The sequence below is a fragment of the Lepisosteus platostomus genome, chromosome 26, assembly GCF_059453375.1.
Source record: "Lepisosteus platostomus isolate fLepPlt1 chromosome 26, fLepPlt1.hap1, whole genome shotgun sequence".
In the NCBI taxonomy this organism is placed as follows: Eukaryota; Metazoa; Chordata; class Actinopteri; order Semionotiformes; family Lepisosteidae; genus Lepisosteus; species Lepisosteus platostomus.
Window position 1 is genome coordinate 8,991,110 of NC_142636.1, and position 13,898 is coordinate 9,005,007.

Here is a 13,898-nt window from a genome sequence, read left to right on the forward strand (position 1 = left end):
GTCACTATACTGGGGAATTAGGACCCACATGGACCGCAGGGTGAGCGCCCCCTGCTGGCCCCACTAACACCTCTTCCAGCAGCACCCTTAGTTTTTCCCAGGAGTCTCCCATCCAGGTACTGACCAGGCTCACACCTGCTGAGCTTCAGTGGCTAGCCAGCTGGGAGTTGCAGAGTGACATTCACATGAATGAAGGGAATGACAGCATCCTCTATCCTTTACCTGTTTATAAGCCAACTGATGATCTGGATCACGTTTACCATTTACTGACTGGGAGACATCCTGAGCCAAGATCCTCTCCAATGAGTCCATCAATTCTGACGCAAGAGCAGCCGGCCTGAAATCACTGTGTTCTCTTGGACAGGCTTTCTGGGGGACGGGTCTGGTCTAGGATTATAGGAACATAGGAGGTTTTCCATACTACAGGAATAGTAAGTGTGTCTGCACACATCAGGAAAATTGGTTGTCACACTGGAACTACGTCTCTTGTGAATAACTTCAGAATAAATACTGTGCACTGAAAATCAGAACGCACACTGGTGCACTGAAAAGTTTTTGTGACATGGATAATGTTAAGGTCAGGTGTGTCTTATCATACCTGGTGAAAGGCAAATTCTTTTCATTTGAAAACTGAAGATCATCATCTGTCACTATTGGTTTCCTAATTGGGAACATTCCTGTCATTTTCTTCATGCTGCAGAGTCTTCAGGGGTTATTAGCTTTAAAGCTAATAGCTGGAGTTTTACTTTTAGAAATGATTTTTTTCTTCCAATAAGGAGTCAAAGTGACTCCTCAAAGCTCACGCAGAGAAAGGATCAGCTGAGTACTCAGTTTCCAGCACTGTAAGATGCGCAAAGGATCTTTTATTTATTTGTATTGTTCCTCACTAAGCTGTTAATTGTAAAGCAGCTCCATGACTTTAGTTCCGGACAAACGCTACTGGAATCGACTGGAATTTTCCCCAGAGTAAAAAACAATTAAAAAGAAAACAACAAAAAAAAAGCACCCGCTCTAAATGTGAACCAGGTCTTCAAAGGAAACCAGTCTTTTTTTGTTAATAGAGAAATTAAATCCGCCACTTTCTTACAACGTTTGGGTTCTGGCGCAGCATAACGAAACGGTGGACATACCCTACAATATGTCGGTTATTTTATGTTTTCAAAGCGATAAATTGATAACGGGACTGTTATTTTTTTTCAGAAAAAAAATATTCGAAATCCACCAGGGGAAAATCGCAGGCGAGTGTTTTGAAAAAAAAAACAGTAACGAAACCTACAGCCTGTATAAGAGATGTGACGATAGGGTGACGTCAGTTTTTGTATAAATACAGTCGCTGCGCTGTCCTTGTGCTTCAATCCGACTCATAGGGCAAGGTTGAGCCAGTTTTTCCATTAGAAAATCGGGCAGTCTTTAACGTTTTCTCTAGCCATCGTAATCGAGTAGGGCTAAATTTTTAGGGAACCTTTGTGTGGATTAATCAGCAACTGCAAACCCCCAAGCGAACCATGAGCCTCTCCTCGCTGAAGCGCACCTCGGCCAGCGCCGTGATACAGCTCTATTGCCCCAACGCCACCACCATTCACCCCGGCCTCGCCAGCCTGGGGCCCTGTCCGGGCGGGTCCGCCGCCCGCACGGCTGTCCTGGACCCCATGCTCAAGGCGGACTACGCCGAGGAGGAGCTGGACAACTACTCGGCGGAGCCCGTGGCGACCAGCGCCTGGATCCCCAAGTCGCCGCGGTCGCTGCCCGCGGGGCTGAAGCTGGGCGGCCACTTCCCGGAGAGCGGCCACGCCGGCGGGTCCCTGCCCTCCACTCCGGACACCCCGCTGGACTGCGGCGGCGTCCCCGAGTTCCTCTCCGAGGCCCACGGGCAGCTGAACGCGGAGACCCGGGAGTTAATCGGGACCTTTTTGCAGATGTACACGGGGTTGCCGCACCGCCGGAGCCGAGGCAAGGCCCTGGAGACCCTGAAGCGCGTCGTGGACAGTGTGGTGGCGAAGCATCAGATCGCCTACCACGGTAGGGGTCTTTTCTTGCGGTGTTTGTTTTATTACAGTATCGGCGCCTTAAAGTGAAGCCTCTCCTTCTGGATGCATTTCGTAGTGGTGTAATCCGTACTTTTCTGTGCGGCAATACGTTTCTGTGCAAGGCGAGTGCTGGTTTCTTCCGTGGGTGTTCGCATTGTACATCCAGTCCAGTTGTGTGGGCCTGCCTGCTCAGAGCTGTTCTCGGCGGGATTAATGCGGTGCTTTGGGAATCGACATGGCCGGGGGGGTAATACCAACATCATTCTGTCCGTTTGAACTGTTTTCTTTTGTTTTGCATTAAACAATTTACGGGTCCCCCCCCCCACTAAGTGTAGCGCAAAGCGACTGGGGTAAGACCGCGATTTTATCTCGGAAGCAAGGACTGTTTAAATCTCTCATAACCCGGTGCCTTTTTTTTTTAACTGCAGGTTTTTTTTTAAATGCTACGCAGTCGGGTCGGCGCTGTGGGTTTATTTTTCGCTTGGTAAACAAAAGTGACTAATTGCGGTAATTAATTCGGCAAGTTTCGCTTTTGTCTTCCGTCAGCAGTTTCCGTAATCAGCGGGGGAGGGGGAGTTCAAGTTCCTGGGGCGAGGGCCGTATACAGGAGATAGTATACCGAAGATTTATAATGTGGGAAGCACGTCGGTGATTGGAAATGTTGAGCGGACGTGGGAAATTATTGTTTTTTTGGGGGTGGTGGGGCAGAGGCAGGTCTTTGAGGTCGGTAGTGGACGCAATAGGACACGTCACTTCCGGCTGTTCCTGGGTCGAAGGGGGAAATGGCGAGGGGGCGCGATGAGAGCTGGGGTCTCGTATTTAGCATTAATCCATCTTTTGCCCCATCTTGTTTTACGCCCGAAGAAGGCTCCACAGCCGAAACGTTGTTTTTTTTTTTCTTCTCTTTTCAGCCTGGAATAAACCAGTTAACTTGTTCCTTTATCGTTAATCGCCGCGCATACTGCGCTCTTGGTCGTTAGAGAAAGTGGGTAATATGTCCGCGGTGGATGGGGAGATTCAAGCCCAGAGGAGTAGCGATAATAAACGAGTAAAGGTTTAATTCAGGCTGAAAAGAGAAGAAAAGAAACGCAACGTTTCGGCTGTCTCCATGGTACTGTTCGCCGTGGTAGATCTGATCTGTTAAAGCTGCTTAAGAGAAAATAAATTGGGCTGAGTACGTTCGTGTTGTTTTTAGAACTTTGTGGATCTACATATCCACTATTACATGTGAACGGCCCGCAGACGTCCCAGGCTCGGTTTTTAATTCATTATAATACCGTGTCGGTTTCCAGAGGCGGCGCAGGGAGGGGGGTGTTTAATTGAGACGGTTGGTTGTGTGAGGGGAGCGGAACAAAAGATTATATTCATGTCGCATTTAAAGCCCCGAGCGATGAAGGCGGGGGTGTGTTCCAGTTAAACAGGTCACTTCCAGAAACGCTTTTAGTTTTGGGGGGGGGGGGGCTGAAGATTTGTGGGGATCACAAGGTGGGGGGGAGTTGGTTGTAATCAGCCATTGCGTCACTTCCCCCGGAACACAGAAATATACAGCATCTTCCCAGAATGTGGCTCAAACCTCAACTTTTGTTAAATCTCTCCTGTTGATCAGATGCCTCAAAGCCTCGCATCGCTAACAGGGGGGGAAATTAGATAATACTTTATTAATCCCGTAGGGAAATTGATGTGTTAAATTAGACCTTCTCGTAAGAAAAGCAATTTTAATAGCATCTGCTTTTGAGGGGAATAAACTTATTTGTGGCCCAGTCAGACGGTGAGTCACTGAGTCCTGGCCTGTTTTGTGCAAAAAGCCGGAGAGGGCGCAGTCCGGTGCGGTCACGGGGGATGACTCAAGTTTCACCCTCGCAACACTAATCTGCTAGAGAACCATTTCTTAGTTATTTTTTTTTTCCATAACTACAGCCGCAGCTTTGGATACATCATAAAAATCGCAGGGGGTGGCCTTGGATACGCAGTGTTGCTGCCGTTCCACACAAAACCAGGCTCTGGTCTTCAGCTGAAGGAGTGATTCGCGCACTGAGCGTTTTGACCCACCTCAGGGGCCGGCGGATGGGCGTTGTGCCTCATGGGTTTTTAATCGTAATCCACCCCGAAGAATGCTATAATTATCCACGACTGGCGCAGTGTAGCCGGGTCTTTTAAATAAAAAAAAAACAGGCTTGGTTTCGCTTCTACCTGTATCGGCAGTTGTTGCTAATTTAATTGTATGTGTGTGGGGGGAGAGCAAAGCCTTATTTTTTTGTCTCTCGGGTATCCGGGCCGACCAGCAGCGCAGGCGACCACCACCGCCTCGCGCCTGCAGAGTCGAAGCGCTCTCGCGCTCTCCAACCAGCCGCCCTCCCCCCCCCCCCCCGGAACCGCGCGCCTCCTGTTTCTGAGAATCGGCCGCGCGCTAGAGGCGGCTTTCTCAGAAACGGAGGCGGGGGCCGCGAGTTCCGCTCCGGCTTGCCGAGCCCTGATAAGGCCGCCTGGCCTGTGGCCTGACGCCTTGCGTCGCTCGGTGCGAGAGAGCGCGTCCTTGCGTGGACAGTCCCGAGCCTGGCCTGCGCTTAAACACCCGAGACGCGGTGCGAGGAGGTCCCGGCTCTGTTATTGACGTTGAAACTCTGAGGTTTTGGTTGGGCTGGCGGTTTCAGTATCCTGTTTGACATGACTCTGGCTCAGACAGTGGTGCAATAGCATGATGCAAGTCTCTTTTATTGTAGGGTCAAGTGTTTGGATGCTTAAAGCCCCGTCCTCAACTCTTTGTCAAGGTGTCTGTGTGGACAGGGAAGTAAGCAGGCCCCATCGCGGTGAACCTCCCCATTAGCCAGTGTTGGCTAGGTTACCTGGCGTTAGTTGTCAAGGGAGGCGTGTGATCCCTTGTGAACTCGGGTTGAAGGCTCAAGTGCTGCAGGTCTCATTTCTGACCTCCCCCTGAGCAACGGAGGGTGACTCAGCCCAGGGGCTGAACTACAGGCTGGTTCCCTGTCCAACCCACCAGCGGGCTCGATCCGTCCCCTGTTGCCGAGGCTCCGGGGGACAGAGGGCTCCTGGTCTGGTGCTTCTGCTGCTGCTCTCGAGTCTGCAGTCGGCCTTTGGTGATCTCTGGTTGATAAAAGCATGTTGTAGCCCGATGAGGGGAGTCCTCTGTCCACAGACCTGTGGGCCTCTGAGGATCTCTAGAGCCTGTAATCTCATTCACCCCAGCCCTGCGGTTCAGTTAGTAGGCAGGACCTGGTTTTGCTCCTGGGTGCCCCGAGCTACTGAAGGTTTCACAGAAGTCCTAAGAGGCATTTGTGTTTGGAAGAGCACACTGCATCAAGCAGGAGCATTTGCTGATGTGGTCTGGTGAAAAGCCGTGTCCTCAGTGGCAGCCGGTCACTGTGTTGCTTGGATGTCAAGCCGGGTCAGGGCACCTCCTCCTGGGGTCTGGTGTCGCTCGTGTCGGGACTTCCTGTGGGGTTGGAGCTGTGAACCTCCGTCTTCAGCTCCGGCGCGGTTTGATCTCCAGGCTTGTGACCGGATTTAGAGAGACGCGATCTTCGAGAAGCGCTCGTCTTCTCCGAGCGGGACGTGCCCTGCGGCTTTCTAGAATCTCCCCTGTTCGGCTCGGATGCCTCAAAGCGTCCCTCATCCTTAACAGCGGGGGGGCGTTCTGGCCCGTTTTGTGCCAATAAGCCGGTGGATGAGCGCGGGGGGGGCGCAGCTCCTGGAAGCCGAAACTGAAACCCTCTTCCTCTTCCCTCAGGCATGATCGCGAAGCTGGAGCTGGAGAACAAGGGTGAGGACGTGAGCTTCGTGACGGGCGTGGCCAAAAGCTTGTTCAGCGACGGGAAGACCAACTGGGGCCGCATCGCCAGCCTGGTGTCGTTCGGCGCGGTGGTGGCCAAGCAGATGAAGGACTCGGGCCGGGAGAGCTGCGTGGAGGCGGTGGGCCAGGCGATCTCCAACTACCTACTGCAGGACCAGCGCGAGTGGCTTCTGAACAACCGAGGCTGGGTGGGTACCAGAGACGCGGGCGGAGGCCGGGCAGCTGGTTCGGCTTTCCTGGAAGGGGGGGGGGCGCCGGAGCTCGGTCCGGCGACACCTGATCAGGTGGGAAGGCGGCAGGGCAGGTGCATGTTGGGTAACACTCCCCGTGACACTCATCAAGCCAACAGCAGGCCTAGAGCAGAGCACGCTGCCTTCCAGCGAGCGCAGGCGGCTCGTCCCTGTCCCCAGGGAGTGGAAAGCTCCTGTCGGTAAAGGCAGGGAAGTCTGGCCTCCCTCGAACGATCCGGGCTCTCGGAACGGAAATGGCGTGAGTCCTGGGTCGCCGGCGCTCTAGGGTGACTTTGTAAAGTGAGCTCCCCTCCTTCCCTCCCGCGGCTCATCAGTAACCCGAGCTGCTGCTGCTGCTGGTAACCTGATCTCCCTTTGTGCCCTGGCTGGCGAGCGCGTCACCTGCCTACTCCGGCACGCCAGGTGCTCCTGCATTATTCAGCTCCCTTCCTGCGTCGGGTGCTATTTTAAACCCGGCCCGCTTCTGGTTTCCGAGAGCGGCCTACGTGTTTCCCTGATGTGGGCCGGCAGCCGGGCTTTCCGACAGCGCCGTCCTGTGCATTGGGCCGATTTTGTTCCCCTTGTCCCAACCCGGGTTCCCTCCTCCCCTCCTAAACCATTATTCCAGACCCCCTCTCATTTTTACAGTCCTACAGGGACCCTAAACCATAGTTTCTCTGACTGTAAACATCAGTGTTCAATGGGTTTAGGATCCTGGGCTGGTGCTTCTCAGCATCTAACTTGTTTCCAGAAGATGGCTGCTAAAGACCCACATGTCCCAGGATTGATGGTTTCACTGCAATCAACGGTGGTTCTTTTCTTTTTTTTTTAACTGTGCCTTCTGTCTCCCCTCCCTCTCCAGGACGGCTTCGTGGAGTTCTTCCGCGTGGAGGACCCCGAGTCGACGATCAGGAACGCCCTGATGGCGTTTGCCGGGGTGGCGGGGCTGGGCGCGGGGCTGGCCCTGCTGATCAGATGAGACGCATCTGTGCGAAAGAGGAGGAAGAGGAGATGCAACAAGAAGCAGCAGCAGCAGCAGCAGTAGTCGTCAGTCGTTTTCCCACACTTGAGAGGAGGAGAACAACCACCACCACCACCACCACCGGAACGTGGTCTCCCGTGCTGAAAACAGCCCCGAAATCCTTTTTTTTTTTTTTTTTCCCCATGGCCTCCCCACAAATGGGGAGGAACACAGGGCCTCTGACAGGTCGGGGGGGGGGGCGGGGGGGCGCAGGCTTTTCCGAACTGATCCCATAATGGAACCGCCGCCGCCCGCCCATGCCCCTGGCTTTTGGTGCTTTCGGACTAGGCAAGGAAACCAAGGACTGATCCCTGGAAACGGCGGACACGGGGCGTCGTGGTTTTTGTGGATTTTGGGTGGAGCGTTGGAAGATGGGGATCGTGTGATTTCAGGACTTGGTTGAGGCGAAATCTATTACTCACTACATGGATGATGGAAGTGGTTGCTTTGATTTTTTTTTTGATTTTTTTTTTTTGGGGGGGATGGTGTTTAAATGATGCAGCTAACTTTTTGACCCTGTATGAATGTAAGCCCAAGGCATCAGTATTGCTGGCGTGCAGTGCGCTGTGACACCCCAGTCTCGTTCCCACAGTCTCGCCCTGCTTACGGAAGAGCCCGTTTCTGTCTGGGGGGGGGGGGGGAACAAATTATTTTTTTTTTAATTTAAGTGTGTAAATAAGATTATTTTTATATTAAATCTGTTATATGGAACGAAAGTGGTGTTCGGATATGTTTTAATTGGACTTTGGGGGACATTCTCAAATAACCAACAGCTGTCAGGTCATTTCGGCTTTCAGTGCACGGAACCGAACCAAAAGACGAAATACACACATTCCAGCAGGTTTCACAACTTTTTTTTTTAAGCCGTTCTTGCTTTCTGGCACTACATTGTCGTGCATTTCAAGGAAACTGCTTTGAAAAGGGATCCTTGTTGGGGAAAATTGTTCCTCCTCTCCAGCAGAAGACCTTCATGACGGCATCTTCCAATCTGTAAAACAAAAGTTAAACTGTAGATCTTTGCAAGTTGTAATGCATAACACTCAACACTGTACTGGGCTCATTCAAATAAATTAACCCTTCGATCATGATGAATTTTGTACCATTTTCTCTAGCTACACATCTTCGGGCTGGTGTCGAGATGTGCCAGTTGGAAATGGATCTGTTCCACACACATGAGAAAATGGAGTTTTGAGAATTCATTTTCTGCTGTCCTCCTCTCCAGCAAATCTTAAGCTTGGACATTTTTCTCTTCTCTGTCCGGATTCTCTCACAAATCCAGTGGTATCCGGCCTCTGCTGATGACCTTTTATAAACGGTCTTTCAGTGGTTTGTTATAGCCCAAGAGCCCGTTTCTGCGGCTGCTGGTTCCATGCGTCTCTCGTCAGGGTGGACAGCGGGCGTGCCAGGGCATTCAGGCCTTTTCCGGGTTGGGAATGCTGGGATATGCACATGCAGGTTTCCTTTCACTATTTCGAGTGTTGGTTCACTGGTGCTGAAGAGGCCTTGTGGCTTGAATATTTAATTCTAAATGCATACTGTAATTCAGAATGAACATGTGGAGTTAGAGGGGGCTGCTTCTATAAAACCCAGGTGTTCGTATTGACACGTGCCCGTCTTCCAGCTAGATAATACGAAGCAACTAAAAAGGCACGTTGGGATCTCGTACAGAATGTAAATCGGGGGCTTTGTTAAAATTGCACTATGTGCTTGTAAGCTCCCTTTTAGAATCTAGCGTACAATTTTGGTCACCGGGTTAAAGAAACTACAGTTGTTCTAGAATCAGTCCTGAAATGAGCAGCTAGGTACAGTCCGGGACGCGGGACCAGAGAAGAACAGGGAAACACGGATGTGAGGACACGGGTGGGAACGACAGGTAAGTGCATTTAAAACCTAGAACAGGAGGCGCGTCTCTACACCGAGAGATGGAGTCGAATGAACATGCCAGCCGTGATGCTGACGCGGACACCCTGGCTTCTGTCAAGAGGAAACGGCTGGGGGAGATCCTGGGATCGATCAACTGCTCACCAGGCTGCACGTGGTGGGAGGGCCTCCTCTTGCTACACCATTCCTGTCCATGAGCTCACCTGCACCAGTAAGGGAATGCAGGTCCCGAGGGTTGAAAGCGATTCGGGTTTTTGGTCTGCGGCTGTAGCTCCCGGTCCTCCACACACCTGCTGGTCTTCTGTCCAGCCCCCCTTCCTGAGGATCGCACCCTTAATTCATCCAAGCAGCTGCTCAGGTGGAATATTTGAGCTTTGTTTTTAGTTCCAAGTTGTGGGAGAGGGGTTTATTTCACAAAAAGGTGAAAGCGCCAATGTGTGTAAGAGCTGGGAGCGAACGGCTCAAATTCATCTCATTCTTACATGAGTTAATATTCTTAGGAAGTGAGGGGTTTGGTTGTTTGTAACTAAGGGGCACCAGGACTGGGAGCCACTGCTCGAAAGGATGTGATCCAGTTGGTCCTACCTGCTGCCCAGGTGCGCTCCAGGGGCAACGCTGGTGGCACATGTCACGTACTAGTGTACAAACTACACACACCGCTCAAACGAGCTGGGCGTTCAAGAAACTCCCCAGGGAGATCCTCCGCCTTTGGGTGACCTATACTCCCTTGAGGATGTGGGGGAGGAAACTGGATTCGTGGGAAGCTGCTCGCTTCCCAGCAGGGAATTGAGACGAGGCGGGCGGGTGGCGGCACGCGTGGCGCAGAGAGTGAACCGAAGCCGAAGAACGCCAGGCGGCTGGGCATGAGCTCAAAATGAAAACGAGCGAGTGCAGTTCGTGCCCAACGTGGAATTGAAATGGGGAGCACAGATCTGTGGCGTGTACCCCCCCCAAACTTGGGAGCAAGATCCTCTGTCTCCATGATCGGGCCCTTTGCAAAGTTTTGTGCATGTCCATTGCTCTTTGAATATGCTTTTGAAAGTCTTCTGAAAGAATGAAGATATGTCTGCATCTTTTTAAAAGAACTTGAACATCCCCTTGCAAAACAGAAATGCTGGCTCGAGTTGATCCGACGAGATCAAAGTTAACTGGCTTGAAACCAGCATCAGACCATGTGACTGAACTTCAGACCGACTGAACTTGCTATAGACCAGAAGTGCACCACCCCAGTTCTTGGAGGGCTACAGTACCTGCAGGTTTTCCGTCCACCTCTGCTCTTAATGACCTGACTGAGCTCATCTGGTCCAATTAGGACACTTTCCGAAGGTGTTCAGCTGTTAAACAAGCTAGAAATGTAAAAAAAAACAACCCATCTGGATTCTACCCCAGAAGGCTGGCGTTGCACATGCACGTTAAGGCAAGGTGCTTTGCAAGTCTGTTTACTTATGCAAGGTACAAACAGCAGTGTTATTATGCTGCTTTGCTGCAAGGCTGTGCATTGCATCAACTTATACAGCCAAAAGTACAGCATCTCCTTTGCTTGGTGCACTTTGTGCATGATTGCAGGTGCAGGAAACTGAGGGGAACAGGGAGGAGGGTTCAGCCTGTAAAAAAACAGCAGCCCCGCCTACAAATCAAAGGTGCTCCCCTTCTTCAAGTATCTCTGAAGCCATCGTTCCTGACTTGCAGGGAGGACATGGAGAGTGGGGTGGGGAAGCCCTTTCCGGACTGTTGATGACATCACGATGCCCCGGGGCGCTCCCCCTCGCGGGTGTTATTTGGGGCCTGGGCCTGGCGCTGCCTGGAGAGTCTGTGCTCTGCACCCGTCCCGAAGCCCCGGGGGTTATGCAAAGGGCTGGAGCAACGAGCAGCGGATTTGCATGGGAAGCAGGAGCCACTTCCTGGTAGCTCAGGGCACTCTCAAACCCTTCTTTGTTCTTTGTGCTCCCTGTCCCAGTGCGTGGGGTGAGGGGGGTGTTTAAATAGGTTCCTGCAAAAATAACCCCCCCCCCACGCTGCGTCAATCCTCCCTTATTAGATATCGGAGCTCCCCCTTTCCATAACAATTGACTGGGATAATACAACTGCTTGCATGGAGTAGATGGAGGGAAAAAATCCACCTATAATTAATGCAGATCCAAGAAGGCTCCATTATGGACACAGAATAACTGCGAATCCTGCAAACTGCAGCCTGAATTGAGGTTTTTCCTGGACTCCACTGGGCCTCCACAGAACCAGCAGTGAAACACGAACCCAGAGGACACTAAAGAGAAGTGTATTGGGAACAGGTAGCAAGTGGCCCTTCTTTACACAAAGGGTGGCAGGAGTGTGGAACGAGCTGCCCATGATACCCTGGTGCCATTCAAGAAACAGCTGGATGAGAACAATAACTTACTACCTGCCAGACGAGCTAGATGGTCTCCTCCCATTTGTAGCCATTCTTGTGTTCACTGAGCTCTGTCTTGTAAGGGATGGGCAACTCCAGCTGTGCAGGTCCTGGAACCGGATTTCGGAACCGATCCACGGCTTCGTCAAAGCAGGCTCTCACTGGTGTGGTGTCTGTCCCCTCCGGTAAGGGATTGAGGCTGGTGCCTCTCTGCACCCCACTTTTACCCCCACCCCAGGATTTTTTTTTTTTTGGGGGGGGGGGTCTAGGTGGTTATGGTGGGGGTTAATACAGCCAGAAAGAAGCCACAGATAACACAAAGACTTCACAGCCCACCCCCCTTCCTTTCACAAGCTACTGTACTGCACTGCACTGTACGCTGAAGCACTGACAAAGACCTCATCTGAACCTCGACTTCTCCTTTTTTGTCTTCTCACAGGAAGTCAGCAGAAGACGCCGAGCTGTACTTAAATAACCTTGAAGAGGCGACGCTTCCGTGCCCGGATTATGTGGTGCTGTGGAAACTGTTGTTTTTGCTGATAGAAGCGAGACAAGTTTACATTTTTCTTCCTCCTATGCAGCCCTGAAAGGCCTAAAAAGTGTTGCTTTGTGTCTCCTGCGGCACCATGTCTTGGGCCTGCTGCTCTCTGTCTTGCACGAGGTGGGACTTCAGGTGGTCTCCTGCACGGGTGTGTGTGTGTGTGTGTCACTGGTGGAAGGAGGTGGTAGTCGAGTGGAAGGGGGGGATGCATTTGAGGGTCGCGCGGTGCTGTGAAGCCTGGTGCTGCAGTGATGTGCTTCCCCACTGCTCCTCCTCCCTCTCTTTCCCTGGCTGTGAGCCGCAGTCCTGAGGATCCGGATTGCTGGAAAGGACAATAGCAAAAACTTTCAACCGACTGATCCTGTCTCAGGGCTCTTTTTTAGGCTATGTCCAGGGATGAACTGCCCTCGTAACTTCCTGCTTCCTGCAGGCTGGACACCCGGAAGTGGCTAATTCACACCTCCGCCGGGCCAGACGCACGCTTGGGTGCAGGGTGTGAGACGGCACGCACGAACAGAACCAGGCGGACCGGCATCACGGCGAGCGGCACCTGTCCGGTCAGGGCCCCCCCCCCCGCGGCTGGGGCCCCGTTCGGAGGGAGACCCTCGCCAGCGGGCGTGTTCTGCTACACAGTTCAGTGCAGTGAAGCCCAGTGAGATCAGGGTAAAAGGACAGAACAGAGCAGTAAAGCCCAGTGAGATCTGGTAAAAGCACAGTACAGTGCAGTAAGCCCCAGTTAAATCAGGGTAAAAGTGCAGTACAGTGCAGTAGAAACCTGGCAGAGCAAAGGTATTCAGCTCAAATCCTGCACCACTCTACCGTGGCTGACTTTCAAAGGGGTTGCTAACAACAGCACTGACACCTCTAGCTTCCCGGGGAGCTCACTGACCTGGTAAACTCAGATGACCTGGTGTGACAGATGAGCTCCCCCAGCCAGGAGGCCCCAGAGCAGTGAGGGTTTTGTTTTTGCAGGTATGTTATGTGGCATTCCTTAGCGCTGGTCACGCTGGTCTCCCAGGGGCTAGTTTTAAGAGCTCCTCCGCGAGTCTTCCTCCTCTCCTCTGCTGCACGCCGGCACCATGTTATCGTCTCGCCAAGCAAATGCAGGCTGCTGCTGCCTTTGTGTCAGCCACCCACAGCTACGAATCACCCCTCCTCCACCCCCCCACCCCCCAAAAACGTGTTGATCTGTGGTTTCTTTGACAACCCCCCCCACCCCGACACACACACACACACAGTTTTTTTTTCTTACTCATTCTGCAGTGACGCACGTGCACAATTTGCTAATTCTTTCCATTAAAAAAAAAATGGCAGCCTTGTGTTTTGTTCCTCTGAGCCTGACTCGGACCCTCCAGCCCGGTGTGTCGCAGTTGGACACCTGGCCCCCGACCTGAACACCGCGGCGCTACCAATATCACTCCACGGCGCAGCTCAAATATCACAGCAGAGATCTCCAGACTGGGAGCTGGGGCTGCCACTCTGTCGGGGTCTCTTTCAGAGCCGCAACAGCGTCTGGAGACCCGGGAGAAGCTGAGAAAAGGGCCCGACGAAGCCTGGGTCTGGCTGTGAAGAAGCCGAGCTGGACCAAGACTCTACAGACACCGCAGGAGCTGTTACTGCTGGGTTTTATTGGGTGCATCTGCTAACTAGTAGCTGATACCTAGAGATGACGCAGAGGGAGAATTAAATGTGAGATCCGTCTGTCCATCTTCTAACCGTTTCAGCCAATTCAGGGTCATGGTGGAGCTGGAGCCTATCCCATCAAGCAATGGGCGCAAGGCAGGGTGCACCCTGGATGGGACGTCAGTCCATCACAGGGCACACACACACACACACTCACACCAGGACCAGTTTTCCCAGAAGCCAATGAACCCACCAGCCTGTCTTGGGACTGTGGGAGGAAACATGGGCACTCTGAGGACACTCACACAAATATGGGGAGAACATGCAGACTCCACACAGACAGCACCACAGGTCTGGAATTGAACCCAGGGCCCCAGCGCT

At 52.4% G+C, this 13,898-nt stretch overlaps 1 protein-coding gene across 1 annotated transcript; it reads left to right on the forward strand.

The window, feature by feature from the left end:
• The first annotated feature begins 1,336 nt into the window (after window positions 1-1,336).
• On the forward strand, window positions 1,337-8,174 carry mcl1b (MCL1 apoptosis regulator, BCL2 family member b). Its single transcript, XM_088621145.1, has 3 exons — window positions 1,337-2,019; window positions 5,773-6,023; window positions 6,928-8,174. The coding sequence occupies exons 1-3, from the start codon at window positions 1,506-1,508 to the stop codon at window positions 7,042-7,044; spliced, it is 882 nt and encodes a 293-aa protein (XP_088477271.1). The 5' UTR covers window positions 1,337-1,505; the 3' UTR covers window positions 7,045-8,174.
• The last annotated feature ends 5,724 nt before the right edge of the window (window positions 8,175-13,898 follow it).

Excerpts from the sequence above, each read along its gene's own strand:
- mcl1b (XM_088621145.1), top strand. The coding sequence starts at position 1,506 with ATGAGCCTCTCCTCGCTGAAGCGCACCTCGGCCAGCGCCGTGATACAG. Across the intron at positions 2,020-5,772 it reads GCATCAGATCGCCTACCACG|GCATGATCGCGAAGCTGGAG; the intron begins GTAGGGGTCTTT and ends CTCTTCCCTCAG. Across the intron at positions 6,024-6,927 it reads TTCTGAACAACCGAGGCTGG|GACGGCTTCGTGGAGTTCTT; the intron begins GTGGGTACCAGA and ends CTCCCTCTCCAG.